This window comes from Hypanus sabinus, chromosome 27, assembly GCF_030144855.1.
Source record: "Hypanus sabinus isolate sHypSab1 chromosome 27, sHypSab1.hap1, whole genome shotgun sequence".
In the NCBI taxonomy this organism is placed as follows: Eukaryota; Metazoa; Chordata; class Chondrichthyes; order Myliobatiformes; family Dasyatidae; genus Hypanus; species Hypanus sabinus.
In genome coordinates, this window is record NC_082732.1 from 33,058,507 (window position 1) to 33,083,282 (window position 24,776).

At 41.4% G+C, this 24,776-nt stretch overlaps 1 protein-coding gene across 5 annotated transcripts in view; it reads right to left on the minus strand.

Moving 5' to 3' along the window:
* tp73 (tumor protein p73) overlaps positions 1–24,776 on the minus strand; it is a 164,559-nt gene that overhangs the window by 103,268 nt on the left and 36,515 nt on the right. The window contains exon 1 of one of the 5 annotated variants that reach the window (XM_059952185.1): positions 11,069–11,345. The exons of the other annotated variants lie outside the window; for them this stretch is intronic. Coding sequence (XP_059808168.1) covers positions 11,069–11,107 — 39 coding nt within the window. The 5' untranslated portion in view covers positions 11,108–11,345. Of the gene's footprint in view, positions 1–11,068; positions 11,346–24,776 lie in introns of those variants that run through there. 5 annotated transcript variants of the gene reach the window in all.

The following is a 24,776-nucleotide window of genomic DNA, read 5'->3' on the forward strand; positions in this document are numbered from 1 at the left end:
AGGATGATAAATATTTTAATTGCCTATTATTTTACGTATATTCATATGCTTTCATTGTTCAGTGAAATAGTCCTTTTATTTTTCAGGTTGACAGCTGGCTGACGTTATTTTTGGTTTGCTGCTGGCGGCAAATTTAAGTTTGGCGTTTTTCATAAATACAAGAAGGACTCAAATAGACGTTGAGTATTTTACTTAAAAGTAACCTTCAACCCAACGTCTTTTTTTCGGAGGTCAACATGTTTTTGTTGCATGCAGAAATGTAATTTCGTTTTCTCTGCAGGAGTTCATCAATTTCATAAATGCAACACATTATAGTTTGTTTATACATAGCATAAAGGCAAAACAAAACGTTGTATGCAGTGTTATTTCATTTTAAATGTCAAACGGGTTTTGCGGCTCCCAGTGTTTTCTTTTCTGTGGGAAACGGGTCCAAGTGGCTCTTTCAGTGGTAAAGGTTGCTGACCCCTGCTCTAGGTGAATAGAATCTGCTGAAATTCAAAGAACAATTCTCAAACCATGAGGAGGAGGGGATTGAGAAAGACCAAGCAGATGACTTGGTTTCACAGACAGAAATACTAAGAATATTTCAGTATTCCTGAGGTCATCCTCGTATATTCTCATCTGTCCAGGCGTAGGAGGTGAGTTGTAAATTTGTTGTTAAAGTTCCTCATTTCCACATGTTAGAACTTCAGCAAGAATATTTATACCTCTGAGACCTTATTGATTTTCAGTTGTCTTAGGACATTTTCAAACTCTTGTGGGTTTTGGTTTGCAGTGAGACTGGACTGGAATAGAGTCAAGGGTGCTCAATCAACAACAGAGTCATGGTTGAGGAATTCTTTGAAGTGCCCCTTCCAAAGGGGAGCAGCTGCTTCTTGGTCCTTAAGAAGTGTGCATTTGCTCCAAGATCCCAGCAGTGTGGGCCTTGCACATTTGGACCAGATATGGCACTATCACCTCCATCATGGTTGTAAATAATTTGTGAAAGTGTCGGCATTATTTCAACCCAATCTTTGTTCTTTGGGTTAGAGGTTTACTGTTGCTTGATAAAGTTGTTTCTTTTCACTGGAGGCATAGCAGAGTTTTGAGTCTAGAAAATCCTTGTGTTTGTGGCTAATACCTTCTGTATCTCCTAGTAATTCTCATCAAAACAACCCTAGCATTCTGTAGTAGTTTGCTGTGGTCTCAGGTCTCTTTACAGTTTTTGTACTCTAGTGTTCTGTGACTCTAATTCAGCCAATTAAGCAGTTCCGAGGAAGGGCTATTGGCCTGAGATGTTCACCATTTTCCCTTCCACTGAAGCTGTTTCACTGGCTGAGTTCTCTCAGCATTTCTGTCTTTGTTTCTGATTCCAGCATCTGCACTTATATTTGTTTCTGTGACTCTCCAGCTCACACTAACGTGGAATCAGTGAGCTTTTTAACAATGCGCTAACCTCAAATCTGAAAGCAACAGGCATGGCCCAAAATAATTTCAATCTTGAAAAAAAATCTTTTGTGCCCAAAGGGAGACAGATTGATCAAAAAAACCACTAAAAACACTACAATTGGTTTGGTGAAAATTACTGGGCGATCCATGAACTACAAACACAAGGATTTCCTAGGCCGGAAATTCTGCAGTGCCTCCAGTGAAAAGAAACAGCTTTACCAAGCAACAGTAAACCCCCCAACCCAAAGAACAGAGGATGGGTTGAAAGTGATCTTGACTGAGCAGCCTTGATTCCCATTCTACAGTAATTGTTCAGCCCAGTCTCACCAGAAACGAAAGCCAACAAGAGCTTGAAAATATCCTGTAACAACAGAAAAACAAAAAGGCCTCAGAGATATAAGTATTCTTGCCGAAGGAAGTGAGAAACTTTAATAACAAATTCTCAACACACATCGCATATCTGGAAAGATGAGAATGTGCAAGGCTGACCTCAGGACTCCTGACATTTTCATCACACACAGAAGGGAGACAAGTCTGATTGTGATACCTACAGAAGGCATTCACTGCTGTTTGTGAAAGCAAAAAGTAATCTGCATGGTCTTTCTCAATCCCCTCCTCCTTGAGGCCTGAAAATTGCTCCTTGAATTTCAACTTTCACCTACAGCAGGTGCTCCTAACCCCTTTTTATACCACGGACACTACCATTAACTGAAGGGTCTCTGGATCTCAGGTTGGGAACCCCTGACCTAGAGCACGCTAATGATGATTTTCATTGAGAAAATTCCAAGAAAAATGCAGGGAGCAACATTAACCACAATGCATGGTCGTTCTACATCTCATGAAAATCATTGACATCAATTCCAAGAAGGTGTGCAACATTCTTTCCAAACTTACATGCCCAAAGAAATGTATACCATATATCTATAATGATGTCCAAATTAAAGTTCAAAGTAAATTTATTATCAATGTACATTATGTCATCACATACAACCCTGAGAGTCATTCTCTTGCAGGCATACACAGTAAATTCAAGAAATATAGTAGAATCGATAAAAGCCTGCATCCAACAAGATGAACAAACAACCAGTGTGCAAAAGACAGCAAACTGTGCAAATGCAAAAGAAAGAAAAGAAATAATAATAAAAAATAAACAAAAAATATTAAGAACATGAGATGAAAAGTTCTTGAAAGTTGTAATAACTGTTCCTGAATCTGGTGGTGAGGATCCTGAGGCTCCTATACCTTCTACTTGATGGTAACATTGAGAAGAAAGCATGGCCAGAGTGGTGGGGGTCCTAGATGATGGATGCTGCTTTCCTATGACACTGCTCCATGTAGATGAGCTCAATGTTGGGGAGGACTTTACCCATGATGGACTGGGCTATATCAACTATTTTTTGTTGGACCACCATCCCTGACAAGTCATTCCAGGCACCCACAACCCTCTGTGTAAAAAACTTACCCCTGATGTCTCTCCTAAACTTCCCTCCCTTAATCTTGTACATATGCCCTCTGGTGTTTGCTATTTGTGCCCAGGGAAACAGGTACTAGCTATCCACCCTATCTATGCCTCTCATAATCTTGTAGACCTCTATCAAGTCCCTGTGTCTATCTTCTGTTCAAGGGCATTGATGTTTCCAAACCAGGCTGTGATGCAACCAGTCAATATACTCTCCACCACATGTCTACAGAATTTTGTCAAAGTTTTAGATGTCATGCTGAATCTTTGCAAATTTCTAAAGTAGAGGCGCTGTTGTGCTTTCTTCATAATAGCATTTACATGCTGGGCCCAGGAAAAATACTCTGACATGTTAACACTGAGGCATTTAAAATTGCCGATCCTCTCCACCTTTGATCCCCTGATGAGGACACTCATGAACCTAGTCTCCCCCTCCTGATTTTATTAATTATCTCCTTGATCTTGCTGACATTGAGTGAAAAGATGTTGTGGCACCACTCAGTCAGATTTTCAATCTCCCACCTGTATGCTGATTTGCTGCCAACTTTGATTTTGTGATTAACAGTGGTGTCATCGGCAAACTTAAATATGGCATTGAAGCATTACTTAGCCTCACAGTCATAAGTACAAAGCAAGTAGAGCAGGGGGACTAAGCACACAGCCTTGAGGTATACTTGTGCTGATGGAGATTAAGTTCTAAACCAAAGGTGATGCACCATCAATAACTCACTCTGAGACGTAAAGGTGAGATATCGGCTTTTATTGACTGGAAGAAGGAACAAGCAGTGAGTGACCACCATACTACATCCTGGAGACAGAGAGGCCGGGCTCAGGCCTTGATCGCCTTTATACAGGGGTCTGTGGGAGGAGCCACAGGAGCAGTCAGTAGGGGGCGTGTCCAGACAGGTATATGTAGTTCACCACATTCACCCCCCCCCCCCCTTTGTTTTAAAAAGAGTCCTCATGTGGCGAAGTTTCTTACAGGTTAAGTCTATCAGGTGGTCGAATCTGTCGCTGCGATCTACGTAGCACCGGCTGTGATTGCACAGGAGCCGGTGGTGCTTGCACTGGAGACAGAGGTTGTGCTGGTTCCGAGCCTAACTGGAGGTGTCAGCCCACTAGGTGTCAGTGATCCCTCACGCATGTGCGAGGCGCCTGGTATATACGCGTACGAAACGCCCGGTATATGAGCGTCGTGAGGAGTCTGTAGGGCCTGGTGTGCGCAGTGTCACCTCGGGTACAGGGTTCATAGTTACCGGGGAGTGTTCGGGGTAGTGGTCTGCTGCTCCTGCGGGTGCAAGGTCGCTGACGGAGACATTGTCCTTCCGCCCATCAGGTAAGACCATGTAGGCATACTGGGGGTTCGCATGTAGAAGGTGAACCCTTTTGACCAGCGGGGAGTATTTATTACTCCTCACATGTCTCCAGAGCAGCACTGGCCCTGGGGACGTCAACCAAACTGGTAGGGTGGTCCCAGTGACAGACTTCCTGAGAAAAGAGAATAGGTGTTCGTGAGGGATGGCATTGGTGGACGAACATAACAGGGAGCGGATAGAGTGGAGTGCCTCAGGGAGGACCTCCTGCCATCGAGAGACCGGCAACCCTTTTGACTTAAGGGCTAAAAGTGTGGCCTTCCACACTGTGGCATTCTCCCTCTCCACTTGTCCATTTCCCCGGGGATTATAACTCGTAGTCCGACTAGTAGCAATGCCCCTAGCTAGCAGGTATCAGCGCAGCTCGTCACTCATAAAGGAGGACCTTCTATCACTGTGGATATAGCAGGGATATCCGAACAGTGTGAAGAGCTGGCACAGGGCTTTTATGACGGACATGGTAGTGGTGTTGGGGCAGGGAATGGCAAAGGGGAACCGTGAGTACTCGTCGATAACATTGAGAAAATAGATATTGCGGTCGGTGGAGGGAAGGAGGCCCTTAAAGTCAACACTCAGTCGCTCAAAAGGGCAGGTGGCCTTGACAAGTTGCGCCGTTTCAGGATGGTAGAAGTGCGGTTTGCACTCAGCGCAGATTTGGCAGTCCCTGGTCATCTTCCTGATGTCCTCCAGGGAGTACGGCAGTTTTCGGGCTTTCACGAAATGGTAAAATCGGGTGACCCCCGGATGGCAAAGATGTGCATGAAGGGCATATAGCTGGTCGAGCTGTGCGCTAGCACACGTTCCCCGGGATAGGGCATCAAGGGGCTCATTGAGTCTGCCAGGCCAGTACAGGATATCATAGTTGTAGGTGGAGAGTTCTATTCTCCGCTGCAAAATCTTATCATTTTTGATTTTGCCCCGCTGTTGGTTGCTGAACATGAACGCAACCGAGCGCAGGTCGGTCAGCAAGGTGAACCTTTTGCCGGCGAGATAGTGCCTCCAGTGCCTAATAGCTTCCACTATGGCCTGGGCTTCTTTCTCCACCGCGGAGTGCCGAAGTTCAGAGCCTTGAAGGGTACGAGAAAAGAATGCTACTGGCCTGCCTTCCTGATTGAGGGTAGCAGTCAGTGCGAAATTGGAGGTATCACTCTCTACTTGGAAGGGAATGATCTCGTCCACCGTATGCATCGTTGCTTTGGCAATGTCCCCTTTAATGCAGCTGAAGGCCACGCAGGCCTCAGCAGAGAGGGGAAAAGTGGTAGACTTGACCAGGGGGCAGGCCTTGTCTGCGCAGTGGGGGATCCATTGGGCGTAATAGGAAAAAAAACCCAGGCACCGTCTGAGGGCTTTGAGAGTGGTGGGAAGAGGAAGTTCTAACAGGGGGCGCATACGGTCGGGATCAGGGCCAATGACCCCGTTTTCCACGACATACCCAAGGATAGCGAGTCGGGTGGTTCTGAACACACACTTGTCCCTGTTATAAGTAAGGTTCAGAGCTTCACCCACTTGGAAAAATCGTTGGAGGTTGGCGTTGTGATCCGACCAGTCGCAACCACAGATGGTGATGTTATCCAGATAGGGAAATGTGGCCTTCAGTCGTTACTGGTCCACCATCCGGTCCATTTCCCTCTGGAAGACAGAGACACAATTCGTGACATCGAAGGGGACGCGCAGGAAGTGATAGAGCCTGCCGCCAGCCTCGAAGGCGGTGTAGGGGCGGTCCTCTGGGCGGATGGGGAGCTGGTGATAAGCGGATTTCAGATCTATTGTCGAGTACACCTCCAACTGCATCATTGCCACAGCTTCCTTGGATTTTCTTGCTGTACTTCATCAAGCTTTAAGCTGGAGTCCAGCTAATCTACAGACAAATGCACAATTGTTCAACCTGTGCCAACTCCATTCCAACATTAGTCATCACGCTGTCATGCATAGACAACACTTGCATGCTTGGAGGCTACTGAATCATAAGATAGAATGGGTTTTTCAAGACAAGGCTGTGAGAAATGTGGTGCAGCTTCCATTTCCCAGCAAAAATCAATGCCAATGATGAAATACACTGTTGCTTTCAGAACACCAGTTTTTAAATATCTGAGGAAAGGGTGCTTTCAACAGCACAAAGCTTATGGTCTGCTGGGCAGCAGTGATCACTGCCTGTATGCTTCTAGGTTATGGATTATCTATAGCAAGTACCTTAAAATACTGGAGAGATATTGCAACAGTGGGCATACTATGTTTTTTGTAATCCTGGCACCAGAGATTACTGGGTGAACAGAAAATTAGCTCAAAAATATTTTGAAAGCCTCCTTGTAAATCCCCATTGACATGTGGACGTCCCTGACCAAAGACCACTCAAAATGGAGATGAAGTATTCAGAAAGGCACCGACAGCCTGAGTACATTCATTAAGGACATACAGATCCCACTGTAAATAGAAGAAATTTATTGGGTACAGCTGTCATTAATGCAAATAACTAATCAGCCAAACATGTTGCAGAAACTCAATGCACAAAAGCATGCAGACCTGGTCAAGAGGTTCAGTCGTTGTTCTGACCAAACATCAGAATGGGGAAGAAATGTGATCTAAGTGACTTTGACTGTGGAATGATTGTTGATGCCACACGGTTTTGTTCAAGTACCTCAGTGCTGATCTCCTGGGAATTTCATGAACAACAGTCTCCAGAGTTTACAGAGAATGATAAGAGAGAGAGAAACAAAAAAGATCCAGTGAGCAACAGTTCTGTGAGTGAAAATGCCTTGTTAATAAGAGAGGTCAGAGCAGAATGGCCAAACTGGTTCAAACTGACAGGAAGGCAACATTAACTCAAATAGCCAAACATTACAGCAGTGATTTGCAGAAGAGCACCTCTAATTGCAGAACATGTCAAACCTTGAAGCGATGGGCTATAACAGCAGAAGACCATGAAGATACACTCAGTGGTCACTTAGAGTACATTTCCAGCATTAGCTTTTGGGATCCTTTTAATTTGTTTTTCTTTATCTGCAAACAGGAGCTCCTCTCCTGCTGGGAATGAGGGCACTGCAAATACTCTGCAGGGAGCAAGTGCACACGCAATATTTTGATTGGTTTGGTTTTGGTTAGGAGATAAATTTAGCTCAATCATTATCAAGTAACTGCTGCTGGCAGGATTTGAGCTGAGAGTATTTACTTTCAGTTTTCCTTATTTTCATAGGCATATACCCGAGCTTGAATCACATCCCTTTGAGGGAAGATCTACAAGGCTCATTGGTGCTATACTCTGGAGCAGTGTAAATTGTCAGTATTAACTGTATGAACACTATTACAAACAAGCTGTCAAGTGTATTGATTTAAAGGATGAATTCAACATCTTTTCTAATATTCATTTCATTTCCATTATTATCAGGCAATGATAGGATAGCATGCAGGAATTGCTATTTGCACCCTTCCATCTGGCCCAAGGATCACTAATATTGTCCTCTTAACAATGGCATCTTTCAGTAACTCTTTGCAAGTTACGGACATCTTAAATGCTAAGTATTTATCCAGTGGATATTGAGTTCCAGGTTCAACACTCCAAGTTCTTTACTGGGACATCAAAAATGGCAGTTCCTTTCCTTTTTTAAAAAAACTTACCTTCCCCTTAAAATCAATCTCTTAACTCTTGCTTTATGGGACTGAATATTGTACTACATTTAATCCAAATATTTTAACACAGTAGCGTAGTGATTAGTAAACACTTGACAGTGCAGGCGACCCAGGTTCATTTCCCACTGCTGCTTGTAAGGAGTTTGTACGTTCTCCTCTTGACCGTGTGGATTTCCTTCGGGTGCTCTGGTTTCTTCCTATAGACCAAAGCTGTACCAGTTGGTAGGTTAATTGGTCATTGTAAATTGTTCTGTGGATAGGCTATGATTAAATTGGGGGACTGCTGGGTAGCATGGCTTGAAGGGCTGGAATGGCCTATTCCACTTTGCATGCCAATATATATATGTATAAAAATTACTTTAAAATTGTAAAATTAGAGATTCTAGTCTATTTATCCTTAAGTTTTAATCATTATTTATCTAATGAGTGATTTCACTTGTTCAATATGTTTAATTATAAGAGTAGTTTGTGGCAGAAACAAGTTGAGAGTTATAAAAATGATTAGTGACATGAAGAGTGGCAAAGAGCTCCTATTGCCTGCCAATTTGCACTTCTTCCTCTCCCTCGACCTTTGTATTCTGGTTTCTGGCCCCTTCCTTTCCAGTTCTAATGAAGGATCTTGGCCTGAAACATCAACTCTGTATTCCCCTCCATAAATGCTGTCTGACCTGTTGAATTCTGCTAACATTATATGTGTACTGCTCAAGCTTTCCAGCTTCTGCAGAATCTCTTGTGTTTAGAGCAGAAATAAACTTCCTCAGCCAATAACACTAAGGCTTCTGGTACTGATTCCAGTGAACCTTATTGGTTAGTCTCATGCTCATATACAGTCATCTCTCAGTGTGATACATTTAAGGAAGAATGGGGTTATGGAGAAAAAACAAGATTTCATGAGTTTTGATAAATATTTATGCTGACCATACAAAACAGTAGTTCAACTGCTTTTCTTTATCTACAGGGATTCGGAAAGCTTTTGATAAGAGATTCATTTCTTAGCTCATAGGTTAGGTGCTCAGAGATCAGAGGCTATAAATGAGTCTTATGTGAGATTCAATGTAGCGAACCAAGCTGATTTAAAAAAGAGTAATTGGTAACTTGGCACTCCCATACTACTATTTGATCCTATTGGGAGCAAGGATGGAAAATCAGGCTACCGTTGTTAAAGAACCATCACTAACTCGCAGCCCTTGTGACAGCAAGTTCACTGCTGGGTGTAATGGACTGATGAATTATCCTCAAGATCAAGAAGCAGTCATATAAGAATATCAGGATCTACTAGTTAGACTTAATGCACTAAAATAAACATTTTTTAAAACCCCAAAGCAATAAGGATGCTTCCAAAAATATATCAATCCCATTGGCACTAAGTTACCCCGACTTAAATTTAAACCATTTTTCAGTCAAAATTTTTCCCCATTCTTCCAAGGTTTCATATGAACAATTAACCATATTTCTTGTTTCTCCTTCCCTAAGCTTCTCCTTATTCTCAGGCTTGAATATTCTGCATAGTCCTCCGCCCCATGTAAAATGTTTTGAGGTAAGGCACATGAAGGTCTCTATATTCATCCAACTTACTTTCTGAAGGAGTAGTATATATAAAGGAACATGCTAATTAGCCAGAAAAGAAGAATAAAAAAGGACACAAGAGAAAGGCATGAAAATGGGATTTGAGTTATTATGAGTAATTTGAAGAGCTAGCACTAATGTACATTATAGGCTGATCAACTTCCATCTGTAGTTTCTAGGATTACATGCCATAGTGTCATTAATTCAGAATAGTCCCCAATGTGTCACTTGCATGTGATGCAGAACAAAGCATCCCCTAAAGGTCAATAATGTCTGACTACAAGTAGTATGCAGCATGTTTTGAGTTTATCGAAACATATCCAACTTTTAACTTATTATGACCTTACACTAGGATGAAATTAAACTGGAAAAAGATATTCACTAAGTTCAATATTTATCATACATGGTATCTAATCTTCTCCTGTAGACAGGCTGCATTGATTCTTTTTAGGTGATTCAAGAAAGGCAAGAAAAATAGAAGAACTAGTAAAACTGATGAAAATTTTGTCCAGAGCAACAAACAATCTGCTGGAGGAGCTCGGTGGGACAAGCAACATCAGTAGGGAAAAAATGAATTGTCAATGATTCGTGTTGAAACCCTCAGTTCTTTCTCCTTTAGAATTGTTCTTTATTTTCAGCTAATTGGTCTTTGGTTACATTTCTAATACTAGTAATTTTTGTTCTTAGTGTCAGAAAAATATATCTACATACCACTTCTTAGAAAATGTATGGTTGGAGAAACATGTCTTTGAAACTTTTTAAAAATTCTCCTGGGCTTATGGTTAAATCTATTTATTAAAATTAACTTATATAGCAAAGATTAAGAGCTATACTTGTAGATGCTATTAACCAAGCTCATTAGACAGTGAGTATCAAGATTTTGTTCAAATGCTATGACATCAGAGCTGATCCATTCATTTAATGCTCTTTGGGGATAATTTGAAAATCTGAAAAAAAGAATCTTCAGGCAAGCAAAGGTTTGAGTTTTCAAGGTCTAGCAAAAGCAAGTTACAGGAAAAGAAATGATAGGTCCTGATTTCAACCAAGTTGAATGCAAGGAAGGAGGCAGAGTATGCAGTGCTGAATTTGCAACTTTGAAGGAACACGAGAAGGTAGGTCAAAACAGTGATAAACAAAAGCAGTGCTGGTAAAGCAGAGACAATGATAAAATGACAGAAGATACACATAGGAACAAGTCTTTTTAAACAAATTGGAACATATCTATTATATGATCCCCAAAGTTAGCCCAGCAGATTTGACCAAGTTGTATGCGATGAGCTGAAATAAGATCCCATTTATCACAAGTTCATACTACACAATGGATTCTTTTGGGAATCCAATAGGAATTTGAGTCAAGGACATAGCAGCACTAGAAGGCTGCGTGACTTGGACCAGTATTACTAAAAAAAATCCCTGAGATTGGAGACAAAATAGGTCAAAATAATAACATTAATCTCAGTCATGGAGTTATCTAATTACCTAGCAACAAAGCTAAATGAAATTGAAAACAGCATCAAACTATTTCTCTACAAATCAGCAAGTAGGTACGGATCTCGACATAAATATATGTTTCAAAAATAAAAGGAATTTCAAAAGAGGTAAACTTATAGCCACCTACCGTGGTGCAGTGCTGGGCTGCGTCACTTATGTAAAGCATTTTAGTATTCCCGGATTGTATGTGCAGCTGGGATTGTTCCCACCTCAGGTGTCATCAGGGAGAGAGAGGAGGGATCTTTTTCTATGACTTACACAAACATAATGCAGGATCTACAGCACACCTCACTCACATTTACTAACCAAATCTTGGGGACAATGGAACGGTGAAACACATTGAGACAGCTTCTGTTGCTTTTCCATCTCTTCCTATCTTCCTTTTTCTCTGCCTCTTTCTCAACCCTCTCTCTTGACTGCATCTAACAACAAAACTTGGACCTCCCCTCTATTCCTCATGACTATTCAATTAACCACAAGGCAGGCCCAGACTTGCCCAGCGATGTTTGAGACTATACCATTTCAGATATGTGGTTATAGAGGGGCTTCATTAATTAAAAAGAGAATAGTTTACCTGCAGTGCTTATTAATGTTTCCTTTTTTAACATTCAATTTTAACTACTACCAAATTTACCAATTAGTTTGCACATTTTGAAATTCAGCTTGCATTTCAAGTACATTTGGATATTGGAAAGTCCGAAGCTACTGTGTTCAGCCCTCACCTTGAATATCATTCTCTAGCTACAGATGTCACCTAAGCTGATGACATCCTAATCCCAATACTTTCATCTCCATAATATCACTTGCCTTTCAGTGGTGGCTGGAAACCTATGTATCCGGACCTGACAATTACAAAAGTCCACTGGCTGGCCTCCACAAAACAAAATTCCTCCAAACTTTGTTGCTTGAATACTAATTTGCAACAATTGCCAATCAACTATCATGCCCATACATGTGACTATAAACATGGTGGTTTGATTTGTTTTATGCTCTTGTTTAAATTCTTCCCATGGCCTCACCCCACTGTACTTGATTTCTGCACTTTTCCACTTTGGGCCTGCTGGCTATTGCCTGTTAGTACCCAGGTCAGAAGTTTTGAATTCCTTCTCTAAATCTCCTTCTCTTATACCAAACTTGGGTAATCCGATCTATGGTCTCCTTCTTCGGCTTACTGTAAACTAGCATCTAATTATGCACTTGTGAAGTTTCTCGCAAGATTTTTAACTATATTATTAGCACCCATTCAGTGAAAAATGTTGTTATTGTTGGAATAAAATCTTCACTGTAGTCTATAACCAATTAAAGTTGATATGTATGCATACATTATCCTTTTTTAAAATATAAAATACTGCCTGATGGATCATAGATTTACTAACTTTGATTAAATTTGATTAGACTTGTTAAAATTAGTTAATACTTGTCTTATGGAGACTACTACTATAAACCTCTATCAACACTTCTATTCTTTTTATGTTAATGATTCGTTAGATTTATTTATTTGTTTATTTATTGATATACATTGTGGAATAGGCCCTTCCAGCCACGCCACCCAGCACCCCCACCCTGATTTAACCCTCGCCTAATCATGGGACAATTTACAATGACCAATTAACCTACCAACCTGTGGGAGGAAACAGAAGCACCTGGAGGAAACCCACACAGTTACAGGAAGAATGTACAAACTCCTTACTGACAGTGGTGGGAATTGAACCTAGGTCACTGGTACTGTAAGGCATTGTGCTAACCACTACACTACCATGCCGCATCATTACCTGTTTTATGTGTTGTAGATTATTAACTATACCACATAAAACATGAGAGGTCTAAATCCTTCAAGCATCACACACATTTCCTGTCATACTCAAGCCATCATTTCTTAGATTTTAGCAAATTATCTTGCTGAAGTCAAATGTCACGTTTCAAAACATCTGACCTGATGACAGAAATAACAGATGACCAAACCACATATTTCAAAAAAGGCTATTGAGCAGAATGTGTGTTTCAAAACAGGGCTAGAAGTTTAGAGCAGTCATAATTGCCATGCCTGAGCTCAAAATATCAGATGCTTATACAAATACCAGGATAGGTTTACTTAGATCACTTTTCCCAGGGGATATTTTACACGTCTATAAAATGGTGGAATAGCAAATAGAATTGTGGTAAAAAAACCTCTGAACATTAAAGAGACTTTTTTTTTTTAAAAAAAGAAAGCTACTACAAGCTGCAGAAAAAGAAATAAAATCAGAAAATGACAGAAAGAACTGGCATCCGAACTAACAGATTACATTTTGAGTGAAGTCACATTTCTTATCAAAATAAGTGATGAGTGAAATGGTGGTGAATGTACTGGAAGAAATACTGACTCTTACTTGAAAAATATAGGGGATTATTTGTATGCATTTCAGTAGACACCAGAGTCCAATTTTCATATTTTATCCAAATTATAGCATTGTTTACAATACAGTTGATTCTGGTTAATTGGGACACTTCAAGACCAGTTCATTTTAGCTCAGTTAACGGCTGCCCCAATTAGCTAAAGTTTCATGGAAATTGTTAAAAGGTATAAGAAAGACAAACTACTGTTTAACTGAGTAATAAATAATGCATTTAAGTTAAATACAGAACAAATTAGAACACTATCAATAAAACTACACAACTTTTCTGAATACATAACGACAGAGGAAGGCAACCATTGTGCGCTGCCATGTTCTTTTGATTGTAAATCAGTAGTAACACTAGCGCAGATAATGGACCAGCTTCATACAATACTTCTAACAATTGCATTCCCCAAATCTTCATTTTTATTTTAATATTCAAGATGATTGTCAATATCACCAAATTCTTTGTAGATCCTTACATGCTGAAGTAGTGAAATTGATTTATTTTTATACCCGGCTGTTTCTGGCACCTCCAAGCCTCTGTCAATAACTATGCTTGAAACCATAATGAGCAAAACAGTTCCGGATTGTCTTGCTGCTTATTTCTCACCAACCATCAGTGACAAAAATCACTGCTTTTTGAACACAAACATATGCAACCGACACTATTTAAAAACTGTTCACTCTAAGCATGGTGTAGTGACGGCCACTACAAGTGCACACGACTGGTGCTAGTTAGAAACTATTCAGCAACAGTCTCTTCTCCCAATTAAGCGGCATAGTGTCCCAAATAAATGAATGGAACTGCAACTATTTTCTCAATTAGCTTTTTGTTCTTTAAGAGTTCTACCAAATAAATGGCTGCCCTGATTACCACTGGCCCAATTAATCTAAATCAACTGAATATGCATCTCCTTGGATTATTTGCTGATATCCACAAACAGATTAGTTTTATAAACTTGTGACAAAAATGATACCAAGCCAAAATTCCTAGAATTTAGCTAAAATCATACAAGTTCCATTCTCAGATTTTCACCAGTTCCTCTGACTGAAATCACCATAACTATAATGTAATTCCCTGCCCAGTATGGAAAAATATCCCAAGTTAAATTCCCTCAGATTTCTGCAAGAGCAGGCTTATGGAGTAATCATATTACCTGGGTGCCCTAACCTGGTGAGAAGAATGCTTACATTCCTGCTGGAAATGCAAACCCATACATTAAAAGGGCCAATACCTTGATCATGTACTTGAAGAGAGCTTTTCTAATTTCTGACTACACTTAGTTCAGGTTTCATAGTCCACCCAAACTGTGAGTTAGTCGATATTCTTCAGAACCAAGTTTCAACTGACATAGCTCTTTAAGACAAAAATAACATGGAGAATCATTGTTTTGGGTATTACAAAATTAATACTTAGATGAGGTTGTTTATAGCCACTCAATTCCACCCAGCAAGAACTACAGTATTTAGGAAAGGAGATTATAAAAATTAAGCAAATAAAACTATTTCAGTTGGAAGCACTCAGACAAGCAGAATGTTTCGCTTTCCACAGATACTGTCAGCCCTTCGGAATGTTTCCAGAATTTTTGTCCACATTTCCTATTTCTAGCATCTGCAATTTTTTTACAATTTCAAAAACATTTTACACCATGTAATGAAGAAAGATGCTGATGTGAGATTTCATACCAGTGGAACTACAAATATTCTTGGAAAGTCTCAAATGCACGTTAATTTTAGCCTGTATAGCCTAAAATTTAAGTTGCTAAGAAACCATTAATTCTTTAACCCTACCCCAATTCTCCTTGACATTAATTGCTCAATTATAAACAAAGAAATTTTAGCTCAGATATTTTCTTCTGCTGGCAGCAACTGTCCCACAGGATTGGGAGGGGTCACATCTAATTACTAAGGCACCTTATAATGTTAAATTTTGCTGCTGCTTCCAGTTTACACAATATTGATCAAACATTAATTTGTACATATTACATCCAGGAAGTCTAGTGGTTGATTTCTTTTGCAAAGTTTCAATGGGGATTGTGGTGAAAGAAACTCAGCTTCACAAGTTCAATCCCAGATGACGACGATATTCATAATTTATAGCAAAAGAAAATATAAAAGGGCCGAAATTGTCAAAGAATGAATTTGCATTTATATAGTGCTTTCGATCACTGCAGGATATCACGTTGTTTTATTTGTTTTATAGTGTCACATACCCCGTGACCAGGTTAAAGAACCAGCAGAAATGGAAAACACTGTGGAGTCTGGTTTTGCTATAAACGAATAATGTTTATTAGTAAACTACGTAATACAGAACTATAAATGTGAATATATCAACCAGGTTAGCACTGATACATATATAGAAGTGTGGAAATAGGAACAAAACTAGGCTCTTTCAAACCTAGGGGTAAATGGGTACAGTCTTATGATGTTGAAGAGAGTTCAGTTCAGTTCGAGGTAGTTAGTTGAGTAACGTTGGAGAGAGAAAGAAATGTGAGAGGTGAGCTGTTGCTGTTGATGTTCCCGTTGTCTTCCAAAATCCTGTTGTAGTCACCAACTATGACCATAGCACATATGAGCATTCTTCAGTGGTGGAATTATCACCCAGGCAAGGATGGACACACAAATAATTCCCCACCGGTCGCACCTTTTCACACTGTGAGCCTCTGATCGATTTCTCCGAATCGATCCTCCAAAAACCCACCTTCATGTGGGTGCACAAAGCTCGATCAGTGTCCCACACTGTGTGTGTGTCGTGGTGCACCTCTCTCTCCCTCATTGTGCTGGATGCCTCCCTCTCTCTCTCTTAATAGCAGCACAGTTCATAGGGTCTATTCTGGACCCCGTTACAAACTAGGGTGACCCCTGACAATAGCCACTAATTATATTTGATGTACAGTCACTACTGTGATGTAAAAACACAGCTGATGATATCTGAATGAAATGACCCCTGTAAACAACAACATCAACTCATTTTTTATGAGGCTAGTTTGAAGAACAAACTTTGGTTCACTCTGAGGTTTGTTAACTGTTTGAGGAAAGGGAGTTTACCTTAAATATGCCACTGAAAGTTTACAGTGTTTTGCAGAGTTAAATCGGACTTGAAACTGTCATATCCTGTCAGATACTCAGACCATATGTGTAAAAGGCATCAGTGACCATGACCTGTTCAGATTTCCCCACAGTATGTCTTAAATGGGTGGCTTCACTGTTGATTTGCAAATTCAAGGTTTTCCTGATTTTTCTTTCTTCCGTCTAGATTCCTAAAGTGGCACAGTAATGTAGAAGTTGGCATAAGACGTTACAGTACCAGCGATCTCAAAGAGTATGTACGTTATCCTAATGATCGTGTGGGTTTCCTCCAGATGCTCTGATTTCCTTCCACCTTCTAAAGACGTACAGGTTAGAGTTAGTAAGTTATGAGCCTGCTATGTTCATGGCAGAAGCATGACGAAACTTGCACGGGCTCAGACTGCATTAGTCATTGATGCAAACAATACATTTTACTGTGTGTTTCGATGCCTTATGTACATGTGAAAAATAAAGCTAATCTTTAACTTTTTTTAAAAACTATTTTGTATGCCCTGCTTCAGTATCCAAAATATTTTGAGGAAAACAAGTAGTGAGGCTGAAAAATCATGGATTATCTATGATGCCATCTATATCTCTATTCAAGGCTGCACTGTGACAAATGACTGTGGCAGCAATACTGGAAAATACTGAAAGCATAAATATAAGGGTTCTAGTGATCTCAGGTATTGCAGAATTCAGTTGGGCATCTAGATATTTGGAATGAGTATTTAGAGCCTGGGCAGGCACCATTGGGCATGAAGTACACCAGTATCAAAGCTACTATGCAATATACATTTGTTCATGCAAATGATTCCAGGATTGAATGGCCTGTCATATTTTGAGCATTTGAACGTACTGGGCCTGAATTGACTGGAAATCAGAAGAATGAGGGGTGACCTCAATGACAACTATCAAATGGTGAAAGGCCTTGATTGGGTGGATGTGGAGAGGATGTTTCCTATAATGGGAGAGGCTAAGACCAGAGGACACAGCTACAGAATAGAGGAGTGTCCTTTTAGAACAGAGATGAGGAGGAATTTCTTTCATCAGAGAGTAGCAAATCTGTGGATTTCTTTGCAACAGGCACCTGTGGAGGCCAAGTCTTTATGTATATTTAAGGCAGAGGTTCTTGATTGGTCAGAGCATGATGAGATATAGGGAGAAGGCAGGAGATTGGAGCTGAGAGGAGAATGAGATCAGCCATGATGACATGGTGGAGCAGGCTCAATAGGCTGAATGGCCTGATTCTGATCCTATGTTTTATGGCCTTATCAGCATTCTGGCTTGCAGCACCATACAAGGGATGATGGCTTTCTTCTTTAAGCTTTTAACTAAACAGGAAAATATGGCAGATGGCCTTGAAAGGACAGCATTAGAAAATATCATATTTGATAATAATAATTGCCTTCTCACCAGTGTCTAGGAAATGTATCTGTCAATATCTACATACTTGCTGGCATACCTTCTTTTAAAATCCTTGTTTGAAACCTTTCCTATCAGCTATGCATCTAATTAGCTCTCCTACTTCTTCCATTGCTACTTGGTATCCATTTTTCTAAGAAGTCCTAGGGAATGTGAAAGAAAATCAGTTACAGGGATATAAGTGAGGGAATACAACTGATGGGAGAGTTGTGAGAGCTGATGCGATAACATTAATGTCTTTCTTCTATGTCAGAACAAAAGAAGAATTTGATTGTTCTGGATAGAGAATCAAATCTATATCTTTCTCATTTTATATCAGAAGATAAAGAAAGTTCAACAAAATAATATCCTTTGAGGATAACAAACAGATTAGCCTTAGTATCTGAAGAATTTAATCCCACAGAATATTGCAAAGTTGCTCATTCTAATCCTACAGTAGGTTACTTATACAATAACTTTTTTGGTTACTAGGTTACTGGTATTAAAAATGAAAATTTGTCAACTTAAAGCTAAATTGTAAAGTTCTGGTTTATGACTTAATCCACACTGGCTAACTAGTTAAACAATTTGCCCTTCATTATTTTCTTCCTGAAATCTCTCCATAGTAGTTCTGCACCTTAGACAATAGGTGCAGAAGTAGACCATTCGGCCCTTTGAGCCTGCACTGCCATTCTGAGATCATGGCTGATCATCTACTATCAATACCCAGTTCCTGCCTTGTCCCCATATCCCTTGATTCCCCTATCCATAAGATACCTATCTAGCTCCTTCTTGAAAGCATCCAGAGACTTGGCCTCCACTGCCTTCCGAGGCAATGCATTCCAGACCCCCACAACTCTCTGGGAGAAGAAGTTTTTCCTTAACTCTGTCCTAAATGACCTACCCCTTATTCTCAAACCATGCCCTCTGGTACTGGACTCTCCCAGCATCTGGAACATATTTCCTTCCTCTATCTTGTCCAATCCCTTAATAATCTTATATGTTGCAATCAGATCCCCTCTCAATCTCCTTAATTCCAGTGCGTACACGCCCAGTCTCTCTAACCTCTCTGCGTAAGACAGTCCAGACATCCCAGGAATTAACCTCGTGAATCTACGCTGCACTTCCTCTACAGCCAGGATGTCCTTCCTTAACCCTGGAGACCAAAACTTTACACAATACTCCAGGTGTGGTCTCACCAGGCCCTGTACAAATGCAAAAGGATTTCCTTGCTCTTGTACTCAATTCCCTTTGTAATAAAGGCCAACATTTCATTAGCCTTCTTCACTGCCTGCTGTACTTGCTCATTCACCTTCAGTGACTGATGAACAAAGACTCCTAGATCTCCTTGTATTTCTCCCTTACCTATACACCGTTCAGGTAATCATCTGCCTTCCTGTTCTTACTCCCAAAGTGGATAACCTCACACTTATTCACATTAAACGTCATCTGCCAAGTATCTGCCCACTCACCCAGCCTATCCATGTCACCCTGAATTCTCCTAACATCCTCATCGCGTCACACTGCCACCCAGTTTAGTATCATCAGCAAACTTGCAGATGTTATTCTCAATGCCTTCATCTAAATCATTGATGTAAATCGTAAACAGCTGTTGTCCCAATACCGAGCCCTGTGGCACCCCACTAGTCACCACCTGCCATTCCGAGAAACACCCATTCACTGTTACCCTTTGCTTTCTATCTGCCAACCAGTTTTCTATCCATGTCAATATCTTCCCCCCAATGCCATGAGCTCTGATTTTACCCACCAATCTCTTATGTGGGACCTTATCAAATGCCTTCTGAAAATCAAGGTACACTACATCCACTGGATCTCCCTTGTCTAACTTCCTGGTTACATCCTCGAAAAACTCCAATAGATTAGTCAAGCATGATTTGCCCTTGGTAAATCCATGCTGGCTCGGCCCAATCCTATCACTGCTATCTAGATATGCCACTATTTCATCTTTAATAATGGACTCTAGCATCTTCCCCACTACTGATGTTAGGCTGACAGGATGATAGTTCTCCGTTTTCTCCCTCCCTCCTTTCTTAAAAAGTGGGATAACATTAGCCATTCTCCAATCCTCAGGAACTGATCCTGAATCTAAGGAACATTGGAAAATATTACCAATGCATCCGCAATCTCCAGGGCCACCTCCTTTAGTACCCTAGGATGCAGACCATCTGGACCTGGGGATTTGTCAGCCTTCAGTCCCATCAGTCTACTCATCACCGTTTCCTTCCTAATGTCAATCTTGTCACCTTGACCAATCCATATCCAGTTTTGGACTGGTGATAACTTTTGGGTGTCAGTCTGAAATATGGATTGTCCATTTTCCTCTGTCAATGTGTCCTGACCCACTGAGTTCCTGCAGGATGTTGAATTTTACTGCCTCAGGTTCCAGCATCTGCAGCTTTTTATGTCCCCACAAACCCTGATTCATCATGACTTTTTTGTGATATAGCCTAACTGAGATTGCTCTGAAGGCAAAACATCCCTTTTCAAGTCAGCATCACTAAAGTACAACCAAATATTACATACCAATCCATCTTTTTGCAGAGGGTGAAGACATGACCGCTAAGCTGATTCAGTGTGCTACGTGCATGATGTGGGAGGTCAGGGACACTGATGGTGCCCCCGGCTGCTACAGCTGTGGAAAGTGCATCCAGATTCAGCTTCTGAAGGAGCATGTTGCAGCACTGAAGAAAGAACTGGAGGACCTCAGGTTGATCTGCGAAAACGAGGGTTTTCTGGACAGGACCTACAGTGAGGTCGTTACACCGAGGATACCGGAAGAGAGAAAGGGGGCGATGATGAGGAAGGAAAGGATGCTTGAAGTACAGGAGACCCCAGGGGATGTACCTCTCGTAAACAGGTTCACCCTCTTGGAAGCTGTCAGGACAGAAGATACTGCCAGTCTGAGAGTCAGACAGGTCTGCGAGCCGACAAATTGGTGCAGAAGCAGAGCCCAGGAGTCAGACATCAGGAAGAGCCGTGGTAGTCGGGGACTCCATAGTAAGAGGTACGGAAAGGTGTTTCTGCGGCAACAGGCGAGATTTAAGGATGGTGTGTTGCCTCCCTGGTGCTGGGATCCAGGACATCACGGACTGATTGTAGGGAATCCTCAAGGGTGAAGGTGAACAGCTGGAAGTGGTAGTGCATGTAGGCACAAATGACATCGGGTAGAAGAGGAAGGACATTCTGCAGCAGGACTTCAGAGAACTCGGAAGAAGTCTGAAAAGCAGGACTTCCAGGGTGGTTATCTCTGGTTTGCTTCCAGTTCCTCGTGCTGGAGAGGGCAGAAACAGGGAGATAATGGATCTGAATGTGTGGCTGAGGAACTGGTGCAGGAAGCAAGGATTTACATTCTTGGACCACTGGGATCTGTTTTGGGGTAGGGATGAATTGTACAAAAGGGACGGGTTGCACCTTAATAGGCGGGGGACCAGCATTCTGGCAGACAGGTTTGCCACTGCAACACGGATATGTTTAAACTAAGTAGTGGGGGGGGGGGGGGGAAGGGGATGAACTGGAAATATAAGGATGAAGTTAAAGGGAAAGTGAAAATAAGAAAAGTTAAAAAGGACAACAGAATCAATGGAGTAGAAAGCTCAAGAAGAGATCATACAGTATGGCCAAGTGAAATAGGAATTGATATGAAAGGAGAGGGGAGTACCGAATTAAAAGTATTATATATGAATGCACGAAGTATAAGGAATAAAGTAGATGAGCTTGAGGCTCAGTTGGAAATTGGCAAATACGATGTTGTGGGAATAATTGAGACATGGCTTCAAGCGGACAGGGCCTGGAAAATGAATATTCAAGGATATACATCTTATTGAAAGGACAGACTGACTGGAAGAGGGGGTGGGGTGGCTCTGTTGATGAGGAATGATATTCAGTCCCTTGCGAGGGGGGACATAGAAACAGGGGATGTAGAGTCAGTATGGATAGAACTGAGAAATTCTAAGGGTAGAAAGATCCTAATGGGAGTTATCTACAGGCCCCCAAACAGCAGACTGGATGTAGGGTGTAAATTGATTGAAGAGTTAAAATTGGCATGTCGCAAAGGTAATGATACAGTTGTCATAGGGGATTTCAACATGCAGGTAGATTGGGAGAATCAGAATGGTACTGGACCCCCAAGAAAGGGAGTTTGTGGAGTGCCTCTGAGATGGATTCTTAGAACAGCTTGTACTGGAGCCTACCAGGGAGAAGGCAATTCTAGATTTAGTGTTGTACAATGAACCGGATTTGATCAGGGACCTTGAGGTAAAGGAACCATTAGGAGGTAGTGACCATAATATGATATGTTTTAACCTACAATTTGAGAAGGAGAAGGGAAAATCGGATGTGTCAGTATTACAGTTGAACAAAGGGAACTATAGAGCTATGAGGGAGGAGCTGGCCAAAGTTCAATGGAACAATACCCTAGCAGGGAAGACAGTGGAGCAAAAATGGCAGGTATTTCTGGGAATAATGCAGAAGGTGCAGGATCGATTCATTCCAAAGAGGAAGAAAGATCCTAAGGGGAGTAAGGGGTGGCCAAGGCTGACGGGGGAAGTAAAGGACAGTATAAAAATAAAAGAGAAGAAGTATAACATAGCAAAGATGAGCGGGAAACCGGAGGACTGGAATGCTTTTAAAAAGAAACAGAAGATAACAAGAAAGGCAATACACCAAGAAAAAATGAAGTACGAAGGTAAACTAGCCAAGAATATAAAGGAGGATAGTAAAAGCTTCTTTAGGTATGTGAATAGCAAAAAAATAGTTAAGACCAAAATTGGGCCATTGAAGACAGAAACGGGTGAATTTATTTTGGGGAACAAGGAAATGGCAGATGAGTTGAACAGGTACTTTGGATCTGTCTTCACTAGGGAAGACACAAACAATCTCCCAGATGTAATAGTGGCCAAAGGAACTAGGGTAAAGGATGAACTGAAGGAAATTTATATTAGGCAAGAAACGGTGTTGGATAGACTGTTGAGTCTGAAGGCTGATAAGTCCCCGGGACCTGATGGTCTGCATCCCAGGGTACTTAAAGAGGTGGCTCTAGAAATCGTGGATGCATTGGTAATCATTTTCCAATGTTGGATAGATTCAGGAACAGTTCCTTCTGATTAGAGGGTGGCTAATGTTGTACCACTTTTCAAGAAAGGGGGGAGAGAGAAAACAGGGAATTATAGACTGGTTAGCCTGACGTCAGAGGTGGGAAAGATGCTGGAGTCAATTATAAAAGAGGAAATTACTACACATTTGGATAGCAGTAGAAGGATCAGTCTGAGTCAGCATGGATTTATGAAGGGAAAATCATGCTTGACTAATCTTCTGGAGTTTTTTGAGGATGTAAGTATGAAAATGGACAAGGGAGAGCTAGTGGATGTAGTGTAACTGAACTTCCAGAAAGCTTTTGATAAAGTCCCACATAGGAGATTAGTGGGCAAAATTAGGGCACATGGTATTGGGGGCAGAGTACTGACATGGATTGAAAATTGGCTGGCTGACAGGAAACAAAGAGTAGTGATTAACGTGTCCCTTTCGGAATGGCAGGCTGTGACCAGTGGGGTACCGCAAGGTTTGGTGCTGGGACTGCAGCTGTTTACAATATACATGAATGATTTAGATGAAGGGATTAAAAGTAACATTAGCAAATTTGCTGATGACACAAAGCTGGGTGGTAGTGTGAAATGTCAGGAGGATGTTATGAGAATGCAGGGTGACTTGGACAGGTTGGGTGAGTGGGCAAATGTATGGCAGGTGCAGTTTAATGTGGATAAATGTGAGGTTATCCACTTTGGTGGCAAGAACAGGAAGGCAGATTACTATCTAAATGGAGTCAAGTTAGGAAAGGGGAAGTATAACGAGATCTAGGTGTTCTTGTACATCAGTCAATGAAAGCAAGCATGCAGGTACAGCAGGCAGTGAAGAAAGCTAAAGGCATGCTGGCTTTTATAACAAGTGGAATTGAGTATAGGAGTAAGGAGGTCCATCTGCAGCTGTACAGGGCCCTGGTGAGACCCCACCTGGAGTATTGTGTGCAGTTTTGATCTCCAAATTTGAGGAAGGACATTCTTGCTATTGAGGGAGTGCAGCGTAGGTTCACAAGGTTAATTCCCGGAATGGTGGGACTGTCATATGTTGAAAGATTAGAGCGACTGGGCTTGTATACACTGGAATTTAGAAGGATGAGAGGGGTTCTGATTGAAACATGTAAGATTATTAAGGGATTGGACACACTGGAGGCAGGAGGCATGTTCCCGCTGATGGGTGAGTCCAGAACTAGAGGCCACAGTTTAAGAATAAGGGGTAGGTATTTAGAAAAGAGATATGGAAAAACTTTTTCACCCAGAGAGTGGTGGATATGTGGAATGCTCTGCCCCAGAAGGCAGTGGAGGCCAAGTCTCTGGATGCATTCAAGACAGAGTTAGAGCTCTTATAGATAACGGGGTCAAGGGATATGGGGAGAGGGCAGGGACGGGGTACTGATTGTGTATGATCGGCCATGATCACAGTGAATGGCGGTCCTGGCTAGCAGGGCCAAATGGCCTACTCCTGCACCTACTGTCTATTGTCTTCAGTTAGAAAGGAATTATTACAAGGGGCTGAACATCCCCAAGTGTGAGAGGAAACTGGAGCACCTGGAAGAGACCAGAGCAGTCATGGGGAGAACGTATAAACTCCTTGCAGGCAGTAGCGTGAATTGAACCCAGGTCGCTGGTACTGTACCAGCGACCCGGGTTCAAATGATGGTTGCAAGAAATAAAGGTGGATTGTAATGATACCTTGACTAACAGAAAATCAAATTCTATTTCAATTTCCCAGTTTTTGGCACATCTAGGGATCACTTGAGCCACTTGAGTAGTAATCATTTGTCCTGAAACTTGAAGCTGCTTTCTTCTGGGCATGTGTTTGATCTAAAAATTATACTCAATGGTGCCCTCTAGTGACACACTGAGAAAGTATAACAGGAGTAGCCAGTTAGGC